The following is a 12,631-nucleotide window of genomic DNA, read 5'->3' on the forward strand; positions in this document are numbered from 1 at the left end:
TTTAAATATTTGTTGGCACATGCTCTTGAATGGGTTAGTGTTATAGCTAGTGGGCTTGTTTTATTCAGGAATTGAGGGTAGAGGAAATAATGCTATCATATGTAGGGAGAAAGCCTTGTATCTCGTTTTGTTATTGTTTAAGAACTGATAAGAAAGCAGCTATAGGAACAGGCTCCTAAAACAAGTCTGATCCAGCTTGCGCAGCTGCAGTGATGATTACAAGGGTATTGGTGAATCCAGGGAGCAGATGAATTAAAGTCTTAAATGCTTGTTACACTTGCTGTCAGTTTCTTGCTATGCCTGAAAGGTGCAGGCAGTGACTTCTGAACTGTCTTACGCCTCTGTGCTAGCAAACAACAGTGCTAGAAATCAATGTGCATAATTTGGTCCAAGTATTCATTGTTCTGTATGTTTATGAATGCTTATTAGAAAGCAGATGCTTCAACCTAGAAATGTCACTAGTGTTTCTATTTAGTTTGCAGATGGTGTTTATTTGGTTTTGCTCATGGGTCTTCTTGAAGACTATTTTGTTCCACTTCACAACTTCTACTTAACGCCTGAAAGTTTTGATCAAAAGGTGGGTAGAAATTCTAGGTTGTATTCCTTTTGCTTTATTACCACATGATATTTTTCAATCATTGTTTGCTTTCTCTTTGTGCCCAGTAGTTATAATCTTCTCTTCAGGAGCTGTAGCAAAGGTGCACTGGTTGTGACACTTGATAATTAATACTACAAAAAGTTGATTGTGAAATAAATTGGTAAATTCCCCATAGTTAACCAAAAATAACATCATATGCCATACAAGACTCGTGAACTTCCAAAAGGAATAAATCAGTAATAAGTGCTTTGTACTGTATAGTACTTTTCATAATCAAAGTGATTTATTAAATTGCAGTACTGCCTGAAGTCTTTTTGTGCTCAGGGATGCTTTACTATGCTAGACAGTAGAGATGATGCCTGGCATTGCTTAGTGTTTACCATGTAAATAGAGAAGAAAGACAAAAGGTGAGAGTTGTGAAGCTCCGCTTCATCTGCATTTTGTACACTGGGATTGATGTAAAGATAGAGCTTCTTCCTAAGGTCACAAAGTGCCAGCCCTAAAAACTAACCCCTGATATCAGTAGTGTCAGTTGCCTAACACCCAATGTTTTTTTTCTATAGTTTATTTAATGTTCTTAGAAACTAAATATCACTGGTTGATACGTACTTGATAGGCTTGATATGCGGTAGTATAAGAAGTGGTACATGGGCCATGATCTTTGGTTGAACTGGGATTAGAAATTGTATGTTGAGTGCCCATGTGTTTTGTAGCTGATCTAAAGCCAAGATGGAGGCCCTAATCCTGCTAGGGAGGGAGTTGCCTGTCTGAAGCCAGTCTGTGAACACAGACATGTTTTTGTGTCCAGTTCCTAGCAGGGTCATTGCCAACATCGCTGTCTTAAATTTTTGAGAGAATGTACTAGCTTGTCTTTTTGTTGTTGTCTTCTTCTCTTTGGTCAGGAGTGAATGACTTTCTGTCTAACAGTACCTTAGAAATAATGAGCTTTGTGGAAAAAGAATGGGTTATTTGAAGTCTTGGATGGTCTTAGTCTTAATCAGGGTATTAGAAATGGAAGGGGACAAAATAAGTGTCTTGCTTTTATCCATGCACTCATTGCACTATCCTGTGTCATTCCTAGCATTAGTGATGAGAGGCTTAACACAGCATGTGTGCTTTATTATCATATGCAAGTTTGCCTCTTTCTGCAGTTGTTCCTGGACACTCACACATATCTGGGTATATTCAGTACCTGATACTGGAATAGTCTGAGCCTGATTGTGCTGGAGTAATGCTTTGGCCCCTTGCTTTTCATTCTGCTAGGTTCTGTAGGGAGGATGATACAAGTCTAGTGTTGGCTGAACTGGAGCCAGGATGTGCTTAGGTCAGGAGTGGAAGCACTGCAATAAGTGAGAAGATTGAAAAGGCTTTGTTTGGTAAGGGCTGCTTACAATGGTGGGTATTTTGTACAACTTCAGCGTGCCCCTCAGTGCCAGTAATGCTCCCTGAGCGACAGGGTTTACCATTGGTACAATAACCCATATTTGACAATGTGGATCATCTCAGCGTTGCAGGAGGAAATTGAGGTATGCCAAATGAGAGCTGTTACAGACCTAGCCTAATGCGTTGAGCCTGCTGATTCTATGGGTTATGTAGCATTTTTTAATTCATTGTTAGGTGACAAGTTGCTATTTGGGAGCTTAAAGAGGTTCTCTGAAGGCAGACTCTGGCAAGAGAGCTTCTTTAGGTGTTAAGATTGTGGAAAGAATGGGGATTAGTTCATTTAGAATGTTGTATACTGTACATGAACTTGATAGAGCAGTGGGAACATGTTTGTCTACTGTCTGCTAAACAAGCTCGCCTTGATAGCTTTCTCTTGCTTTTTTTATCCCAATAGCTTGAGTTTTCTGCCTTTTAGAAATGCAGGATGTTGAGTCATAGCCAGTACTGGTTCAGTCAAGATTTTGTTGTTAATAGTTTAAATTCATAATAATTATCCAGTATTCCTGAAGTAATGTGGTTTTGAGTGGAGACTTTGCCTTGCGGAAAGGGAGTTTGTAAATCAAAGAGTTCAGGTACTGTGTTTTGGGAGGGGAAAAAATATCTTCACCTGCAGAATTATTGTTTTTGTTCCAGTGAATGAGGGGAAACTGAAGCAGGTAAAAAGAGATTAATAAAGTCCTGAGCAATAAGTGCCAGTGAAGGGGGCCTGCCTTCCTTGTTGCAGGGAGCCTTTGTATGCTAAAGTCCCTGATTTCCAAGATGAGTAGCTTTAATTAAATCCCTTCCTCTTACTATGTATTTCCAGAACTGTCATTTGCAGAGACAAAACTGCACAGAACTCATAATCCAAATTACCTTGCTTAAATTTCATTAAGCATGACTCAGAAAGCTTCTGTGCAGATCTCTCTAAGCTATACAGTTACCTCCTCATGAATATTTTCTTTTAGTCTCACCTCTTTTTTTTCCTTTTTCCTTTTTGTCTGTTTTATTTTCTTTGACTTTATGTTCATGTGTGGTCCTTGGAGGCTTGCTCAGGGTGCTGTCTCCTTTTCTGCACAGTTGTGCCTAGATTGTTTTTGCAAGTTCACTGCATAGTCTGCCTAGCAACTGTCACCACAAACTGTTTCACTTACCTTCATTTGAGAAATCTGATTTGAATTTTGTCTCTTTTCAAGCAGAGGAAGCTAAAGTACCAAGATGCCTCACTCCCTGATGATGTGATGTTTATGTTGCTTAGTATACAGCTGATAATGCAGAAGAGTAATATTAATTGAAAATACTTAGTTTAGTCTTCTTATTTCTGACATACCCATGTGTATTTTGTCATCTCTGTTCAGTTGTGTCACTTCTGTTAATATTGCTCGTTGCCAGGATTGCAACAGAACTCCTGCTTTGTAGTTGGAAATGCTGAGCTTTGGGTACAAGCAGAAAGATCTCTGAAAATGCATCCATTTGTTACTGGGAGCTCTCAGGCCTGTGCTGAGATCAAGGATTACTGGGCTTTTTTTTTTTTTGGTATTTTTTTACACTTGGAAATTTGAAATTACTTCCTGTGTATCAAAAAATCAATATTTGCCCTCTAATGATACAAGCTTTAATTTCTTAGTCCCTCAAAAGTACTTTCAGTCATGCATGAACATGTAGATGTCTTTTATTGATTTAAATGGAATTGTCATTTCATATTCCAGTGTAGAAAGAGCAAAGCATTTTTTTAAATTTCATAAAAGGTTTTATAATGCCTGTATAACTTCAGGGTTCTAAGCAGTTTTCCTTTTTCAGGTCCACAATGTTTCCTTTGCTTTTGAGCTGATGCAAGATGGAGGACTCAAAAAACCAAAAGCTCGTCCTGAAGGTATGGTTGTGACATGTGGCTTTAAACCATATATAAATACATAATAGCAGATGCATTTAAAGTGCAACTGCATTCAAGATAATGGGAGTATTAATTGGTGGAGAGTAAATGTGAACCTTGACAATTTTCCAAAGGATTCATCGTCTGCATCTGGGGTATATATTTACCTCTGTTTCTTGTCTGGAATAGGTTTACTGAGGTGTGCACATCTAGTTTTAGTGAATGATTCAGAAGCTGTTCAGTGCTATATTATACATTTATCTGGTATTCAATCACAGTCCAAGCAGGAAGCTTTGCATAGTCTAATTCTAATAATTGTTGCTCTGATTCTCTTAACTATTGCGTATGCTAAAAAGAGGAATTAAAACTTTCTGACTGTTAATTTTTATTCCTAGAGTTACAAGCTATTATATGTATTAGAGGCTTCTACAGAACAAAGTGAAAAATGAGGAGTCCCCAGGAGATGTTCAGTCTGACTTAAAATAAGACAAATTGGTGATAGCAAGTAGATTAGTGGACAAATAGTGGAGCTGGTCGTAGTGGTTAAAAAAAGACAAAAAACAATATTAAGTGAGTACATATCCTGTCAGAGTGCTGTTCTTTTACATTTGGGAATGAAAAGTGCTCCTGAAAAAGAATTCCGTGAAGCAAGACATTAACTTGGAGTTGAGTCAATAGCTGTTTGAGAAAAACAGGGAAAATGGAAAAAATATGAATGCAGGTGTTATAAATGGCTCAGGATTCAAATTAGGATTAAATAAAAAAATAGGATTTATTAAAAGAATATAAAGGAATAGAGGTAAGCAAACAGCGCTGGGTGCACCGGGAGTCTCTGCTCCACCAGGACACACACCAGTTACATCAAGCAGCTGATTTTTATGCTCCTAGACTAATACATATTCATTACTATTTCTAAAAAAATAGATTATTATAATTAGCTTCCGGGGTCCAGTCCCTCCTACTGGAGCATGCGCATCAGTCTCCTCTGGGGGTCTCTAGGGGTCTTTCATGCTGAAGGCTCGTAGTCTTCCTCTCCCCTTTGTACTCACTCGGCACCATACCAAGTTTATAGAACATTTTCTGCAAGTCTTGTCTCCCAGCCGTCCTTCAGCTTCTTTTTCCTTCCGCTTAATCTCTTGGCCTCCTAGCCAGATACCAAAGATCCGCATAGTATCCCATAACAGTCACTAGTTGTTATCAGTTGTTCTGAAACTCCCAGACATCAAACACAAACAGCTTTCTTATTTGACGCTTCATGAGTAATTAAAACATCCTTCCCCAGCCATTCACAGACACATCTATAGCAGTGTTAAGTTAATCTCGAAGAAGACAGGAAAAAAGGCTGTAACTGTTAGAAATAGAAGTCTGGAATAACAAAAGCAAACAGGTTCATAAATTTAAGGAGTGTTTTCTGAAGACGTGATAAATTGACTAGAATGAGGGGCAGACTGGGACACACTGCATCTGTGGTTCAAGAATTAAATTGCCAGTGCAGGGCCCAGAGGCAGACAGGATTCAAACAGAATTGTTCTTTATGGACACGAATTGTTAAAACATTCCTCACACAGGATTGGGAAAGTAAGGTTTTTGAGTGGAAGGGTTAAAAAGACGACAAAAAGAAACCGGGTAAGCTAGACAAGCCTGTCTCCAGATACAGATTTTGTTAAAAACCTAGAAGATAACTTGTCTAACTGAAAACTTGCCGCCCCCCCCCCCTTTTTTTTTTTTTAATTATATTCTCATCAGTTGTTCTACAGAGGAAATTACCTTCTTGTAGGTCTGTTTTATATCCTTACCCTATCATGACTGGTATTCTACCAGAGCAGACTTTTTTGTTTGCTCCAGACAAGGTGTGTAGATTCAGTAGGCAGCAGAATATATTTGTGTTTTTTCTGACTGAAAATGTAATTACTAATAGAAGTCAGAGCCAAACTAGCTCAATGAACCCTGCCTGCTGCAGGGTTTGTGTGTATTCCTTTCTCATCTGTCTGTATACCCCTTCCCATTAGCAGTGTTTCATGTCTGTTAGTGAGTATGCTTGTGTGTGTGGCTGGAATTTCCTGTAGAACTGACTGTTTGAAGAGCTCCTCCACTGGGTGAGACAATAATGTATTGGGCTCTGCTTGTCACTAGTTTTTTATCAAATCCTCTGTAGCATCAGGATCTTGACAGTACAGTCATGTCGTACATGACTGCTGGAGATTAGTAGGAGTCAGCTGTATATGCCTCCTGCAGCATTGTGAGGGTGGACGGACAGTGTCTGCCCAGCACAGTGCCACTGGTCTGGGCCCCCTTCCAGCTCCTGCTTGTGCCCCAGCTGAATCCATAGCTTTTGCAGCAGCTCTTTGCTGCCACTTAATCCCATCACATCTTAGCATGTGCCCTGGTTTCTGTGCTTCTAGCTATGTTTCTGTTCTACCCTTTAGATTTTTATTTCTCATCATTAGCATCTTGATCTTGGTTTATATCATAGGCAGTTCCTGCCTCTGAAGCTGGATGTCAGCCAGAGGCAAGAACTGAACCCCACCAGGCTTGATCATACCTCTTCATGCTATGGCAGCTGAGCTGGGGTTAACAGTGGCTGAGGGAAAAGACCCACCTTGCTTTCAGTGGAAGACTGAAGATGTATGGCATGGGGAGAAGAAAAACAATTAGAAGGAGGGGGACAGATTCCCTAAACATCTCTGACCACTACATTCTCACTTAAGGCTGACTATTGAGGCCTTTATATTTTTACACATATATATTTTCATATATATATATATATATGTGTGTGTGTGTGTGTGTGTGTATTATATATATTCATAGTGCCAGGAGTGTTTGATTTAATTGTTTTGCAAACAAAAGAGGCTGTCAGCATCCTTGGTCAAATCTGCTGATAGATGTCCCTTATAATCATAGAACCATTAAGGTTGTAAAAGACCTCCAAGATCATCTGGTTGAGCCGTTCCCCTACCACCACCATCACCCAATAAACCACGTCCGTAAGCACCACATCCAGCCTTTCCTTAAACAACCACAGGGGTGGTGACTGCAGATACTTGCCTTGATTTGCCAGCTTTATAAGTGCATGGCTGTTGCAAGGTGTTGTTTCTCATTTGGGAGTGGTTAAATTTATGTATACATTTAAAATCCATTCAGAGGGAACTGGGTTTTGATGCAGAGGAAGCAATGATTGATTCTGGCTCATGTCTCACTGGGAATGCTATAGTAGTAAGCAGCTTTCTGTGATACCTGGAAAACTTAGAAACATATTTCATACATCCAGGTAAGATCTCTCTTTTTTTTTTTCAGGATGTATTACTTCACAGCAGTTAGGATCTTACCTTTCTTTAGGACAGCAAAAGATTCTTTTGCAAATGCAAAATACAGAATCACAAATAAGTTAGGTGAAACAATACATGGAAAAAGTTTGAGAGGTTACTGAAAATACCAGATGAAGTGTGGAGTTATATACAGTTATCCAGTGTGGGGTGGGGGGACGGGTGGGGATGTCCTGGCATCGATTGTGGGTATATGAGGTTCAGGATCTACTAAGATGTGTGTGGCTACTTTGCTTCTTCTCTGGCTAGCAAAGTCATTGGTGAAAACTCAGAAGGTACTCTACCTATGATGTTGCCAGAAGGTAGCATTTCCCAGAGGCTTTATCCCAGGTTTCAGGCAGAAGCAGGCCTTCTCAGTAACCAGTATCAGATGAGGAAGGGAATTCTCTTTCTTACATTTCCCAGAGAAGTTAGCTGGGACTGTAATATCATGAGGGTGTTTTGAAGTGCATCATGCATAATATGTAAAAAGCTTGGCTTAGGGAGATCAGGACATTTTTGTAGCTGTTCCTGCAGGCTCAGAGATGTGGGGACTTTTGCTCCTTTGAGGGTAAATGGTGGAGAACAAAAAGCAAATTAAGAATTTCTCCTTTTCTTCCACAGATGTTGTCAATTTGGATCTGAAGTCTACCCTCAGAGTTCTATACAATCTGTTCACAAAATACAAGAATGTGGAATGATCTTGGAATCTGCTGAGGTCTTCATCATACCAGCCTCCTTAGACAAAAAAAAAAAAAAAAAAAAAAAATAAAAAAAAAAAAAAAAAAAAAAAAAAAATGCCCTCTGCACACTCCCTTTGTGCCTTATGCTATACTTCATGCATTCTTTCTACAGTTGATGTGGTCTCTCTATAGCTGTTTATATGACAATCCCACTAAAAATAAAACACATGTACTCTCTAGGTCACTTGAAAATGTGTAGATATTTCACACTTTTACCAGAAGATACTGTTGGGTCTGATTTGTTATGATCAACAAGTGTTCTTTTGATAAAAGAAATATACCACTAACTACTTAAATAAGCAGGGACAACATGAGAACTTATTAATGTCTGTCTGTAGACTCTGATTTTATAATAACCTTTCTTTAGCAAACTTCTTGGTTACCATTACCATTTGGAGATTTTCCAGGCTTAAGCATTAGTGGTACAAAATCGGCATTGGAATTTATTTAGAAGCTGAGCCCCTTCTTTTAAATAAGGTTTTGTATGTTCTGTTGGGTGGGTGGGGTCAAATTACAGGCACTATCTGAAGCTACATGACAAAACCTTCAGTTTTTGTGTTCACCTCATAATAACCAGTGTTATTTCCATTCAGTGTTTACACAGAATAAGTCTTGCAGTGGGATAACCATCTAATCTTTTCATGTCTATTTTTATTTCTTCTCCATTCTAGGAGAAGTTTGGTTGATAGAACCACTACCATCCTTTAAGCATGCAGCTTCTATCCAGTCAGTCAGTCAGGAGCTGGTCAGATATGCCCAGGTTGGATTAATGCATTTTGCCCCCAGCCCTTTTTGAAATGTACATGGGGAATTAATGAGTTTGGCAGTTTAAAGACTGGCTCTTTGTTTTGTGTAGCTAAGATGATGGGTCAGATTCCTCTTGAAGTTACTGGCAGCTGTACAATTTTTGTGATCATGCATTTATAAACAGTTTTTATGTATTTTCTTTCCTAAAGAGTGAAAAACTATTTCTGTATAAATGAGAGATTGCCTTTACTTGAGCATTGCGCTGGGTTGTGCTAGACAAGGTGTATCCAGTGCAAGCCAATGGTTAGTGCTTCAAATTTGAAGCTCTTCGGTGATGTTCAGTTGTGCTTTAAACTAATTTCATTGAGTTGCCCTGTGTCATCCCAAGAAATACTCTGCTATACCCTGCTCTAGCACTCTAGTCTCTAAGCTGTTACAGATTTTAGTGGGAATGCCTTTTAAAAACAAAAGGATTGTTAGTTTTATCTGATAGACTGAAGTTACCTCTTAGTACTTAACAGGTTTCATCTGCAGATCTGTTCCTGGCTGGTGGTGTACTTGTTATAGCTGTGTGTGCAAGGAGGCTGTGCTGGCACATGAGCTGTCTGAGTAGATTTTGGAGAAGAACTGTGCCAAATAAATGGAATTGTAATTTCCAGAGTAAATTATATGTATATAATAGCACTCCTTTCCTTGGAGTGCCTAGGGGAAGGATTTGACTCCTGCTTTTATGCATCACAGAATCATAGATCCTATGATTAGAATCACAGCAGCAACTTTTCTTCTATGGGCAGCCATGATTTTGTGTGAAACATAAGGCAGAGTACCCCAAAGAGGAAGCAGATGGCATTGCTCTGCTCTTTGGGATCACTTGAGTCTTGTAGGTTGCCTTTTTTCCCCCCCAAAATTGATTTCTTTGGCTAAAAATCATTTACCTTTCAAATACAAGAGGAAATGTGCTATTTGAATTGTAGAATTTTACATCAGGAATTTTTTCCTTTCCTCCTTAAACATTTTTTAAGTTTAGGAAGATGGGAAATGAGCTTCTGCTTCTTCGTTTCATATTTTGGGGTTCTGAGTTCTGGTGATGAATTATTTATGCCACCTCCCCTTATGCCTCCAAACCAAAGGTGAAGGGAAGTTTTCCCCCCCCTTTTTTTTTTTCTCATGAAAAAATTCAGGCCCATCTCTCCTGTAAGGCTTTGTGGGAATCAGTGGTTGTTTGTACTTTAGGAGGAAGCTGACCTCTTGCTGTTTATACAATGCCTAGTACAATATGACTTGAATTTCAGATGGGGCCTTTAGACTCTACCATGGTGCTGGCAATTATTACAGAGACTTGCAGAGGCACTAAGGCCAGGTGGGTCAGCTCTGCTGGCTAGTTAATGAGATCGGTCTAACTTTTGTGCTGTGAAATAGGTGTATCATGAGGCTGGGAAATGATTGAACCAAAGGTTCTCTCAAACTTTTTTTTTGTTTAATGCAATGTACTTGTGGGAAACAAGTCTGTTAAAGAGCTCTTATTCCTCCTACTTCCCTTCAGCTGATGTGGAAGTGCCAGTGCTATTTATATTCTCTGAGATGTTGGCAAAGACTCAGAGAATCTAGTTTTAAAATTGCTGGCAGTATTAATATCAAAAGCAAACAAAGTAACACAAGGAGATTGATTAGAGCAGTTTCCCTTTGGGAGAAGGAATGGCTATTTCTGAGATGGAAATTTATAGCCGATATTTAATTGCCTATGAGCAGATGTGAACATAACACATTTTAAGAATCTGTATTTTGTTCAGTTAGGTGTTTCTGGTCACTATGCAGAAACCCAAATCCCTCCTCTGCAACCTGAGGCATGGGCCCCTGCTAGCATTCCTTACATTAACATTCCAGTCAGTCAAGACTGCAGGCTTGATGCATTGGACAGGCTGGGGGCAGGTGTCATCTTATGGGTTGTGTTATGTTTTTAAGTCTATTGGTAAATGTTGCACGTGGAAAATGCATTGTTCATTCCCTAGCTCCTTGCTGTCTACCAGGTCACTCTTAGATGCTGTCTTTATTGCTAACTGGTCTGGGAAGGGAGTGGATTTAACTGAACTGGAGCTTCATCCCAGGCAGTTCAGTTTACAGGAAAAGCAATAAAGGTAGAGCCATCTCTGAACACCTGTTTTTGGCACGACTTTGTTACATAGCTGTGATACTTACTCTCAAAAGGTAACTGAATGGTAAGAATGTTATTCATGAACTCTGCATTTCTACTGAAATTTTAGATATGTTTCCGGAGGTACCAGTGGATAGATCTGAATCTGGTTGAGTTCATCTGGATTGCTGAATGCTTTGCAGTGTTAAAGCTTCCATATTTCTAAGTACTTAATGAATGTCTGTCTTTTCAAGCCCATACATCTTTGCCTGTTAGGTGTATCTGCTTGACATACTCAGTTCCAGTAAGCTGTATTACCACAGAAGAAGCCCAGATATTCTTCAGGTGCATCCCGTTTCTCAGGCTGAAAAAGCAGCAATGGCAGATTTTCTTTGATCAGCTTAAACCTTAAAGGGCTTCTTACATCTCCTCCCCCAACCCTTGTGCTTTCAGTATTAATGTATTTTTAAAGAATCTTTTCTACTGTTTTTAACAGTGTTTACTCTGGATTTCATACTTAAAACTAGCCTTGCAGATAAAATTCTGGACTTGTCATATGTTGGACACATCCAGCTTTGTGACAAGAGTTGTGTACTGTAAGCAAATTACAATGCAATGCTATGTTTGTTAGAGATCACAGTAGGAGTGTTCTGCATGGTTTATGATAATTGTACTATTTATTCAAATAAATAAATGATGATCACTTGGTTTTCTACATCTTTTTTTTTTTTGTCTGAGTGGGCAAATCAGTGGGAAGAACTTTTGAAAGGTGGGCTGTAGCTGTCTTCTTCATCGGGGGGGGTCCTAGATACATGGTGATCCACGTAGACCTAGCAAAGCAGTGCTCTCAGGTTTCTGGCTTTGGTACAGGTGACGCGCAGGCAAACCAAATCTGTCCGACTCTTATGTAGGTTTCATCAACTGTTTTTTTGGTATTTCCCTGCCACTGGACGTGGCAGGTGATCAAGTTGTTCACCTTCTCCCTTCCACGGGAGAAAAATGAATACACCCTCTAATACCTTTAGAAGGCTCAGGGCCAAGTTCTGCAGCCACACAGGAGGGAGGCCTGGCCTTACAGAGCTGAAGTCCTGCATGTGTCTGCAGAGCACTTGGGAAGCCAGAAGCACAACCAAGAGTGGCATGACATTGAAAATGCCTGTATGCTTGCTCTGGTACGAAGGGAACAGAGAGTGGCTCACTTATAAAGCAAGGCCATGCGGGAGAACAGGAAAATGCATTATCAGAACTTGTTATTAGTGGGAGTACTGCTGATTCCTTGAATTGTTCTTCAGTTGCTATTTTTATATGAGGGCCAGGTGTATGGGGGCATGTGCATGTGAGGTGTGCTTTGGGAACATACAGAGTTTTGTGGGGGGAGATGGGCATAAAACCAAATGCAGAATTTAGTAGTGTTGTACTACAGAAGACTGGCCACTTCATGCACTTCTGACAATATTTTAGAGGAAAAAAGTGCCTGTCTACCACGTGTGCTTGAGACTGCTGTTCTTTTAGTATTGTCACATTGTACTGTGAATGAAGAAAGAAACAAGATAAATGTTGAAGCACTGAGAGATCTAGTAATTAGAGGTCAATTTCCCAATTTTTAATTCTTCATATTTCCTCTGCCTGCTGGTATGAAACTGGATTTCTCTAAAGGTTGCAACAGCATCTCCAACGGTACCTTCTTTTTGGTTTTGCTCTCTACATTTCTAGGCTGTGGCAGGCACTCCTGCATAAATAAGAAGGTACTCTAGGTCTTTTCTGATTTGCTGTAATGTTGTGCTTATCTGCTTAGAAAATACAGTTAAGTTTTCA

The 12,631-nt window shown here is 39.6% G+C and overlaps 1 protein-coding gene across 4 annotated transcripts in view; it reads left to right on the forward strand.

The window, feature by feature from the left end:
* PARVB (parvin beta) overlaps nt 1-11,519 on the forward strand; it is an 81,629-nt gene extending 70,110 nt beyond the window's left edge. For 3 of the 4 annotated variants that reach the window (XM_068657151.1, XM_068657160.1, XM_068657169.1), the window contains exons 11-13: nt 476-577; nt 3,821-3,893; nt 7,820-11,519. In XM_068657151.1, the coding sequence (XP_068513252.1) occupies nt 476-577; nt 3,821-3,893; nt 7,820-7,896 (252 nt within the window). In that variant the 3' untranslated portion in view covers nt 7,897-11,519. Of the gene's footprint in view, nt 1-475; nt 578-1,861; nt 1,886-3,820; nt 3,894-7,819 lie in introns of those variants that run through there. The other variant, XM_068657179.1, reaches the window with a different exon arrangement.
* The last annotated feature ends 1,112 nt before the right edge of the window (nt 11,520-12,631 follow it).

Source organism: Anas acuta, chromosome 1 (assembly GCF_963932015.1).
Source record: "Anas acuta chromosome 1, bAnaAcu1.1, whole genome shotgun sequence".
In the NCBI taxonomy this organism is placed as follows: domain Eukaryota; kingdom Metazoa; phylum Chordata; class Aves; order Anseriformes; family Anatidae; genus Anas; species Anas acuta.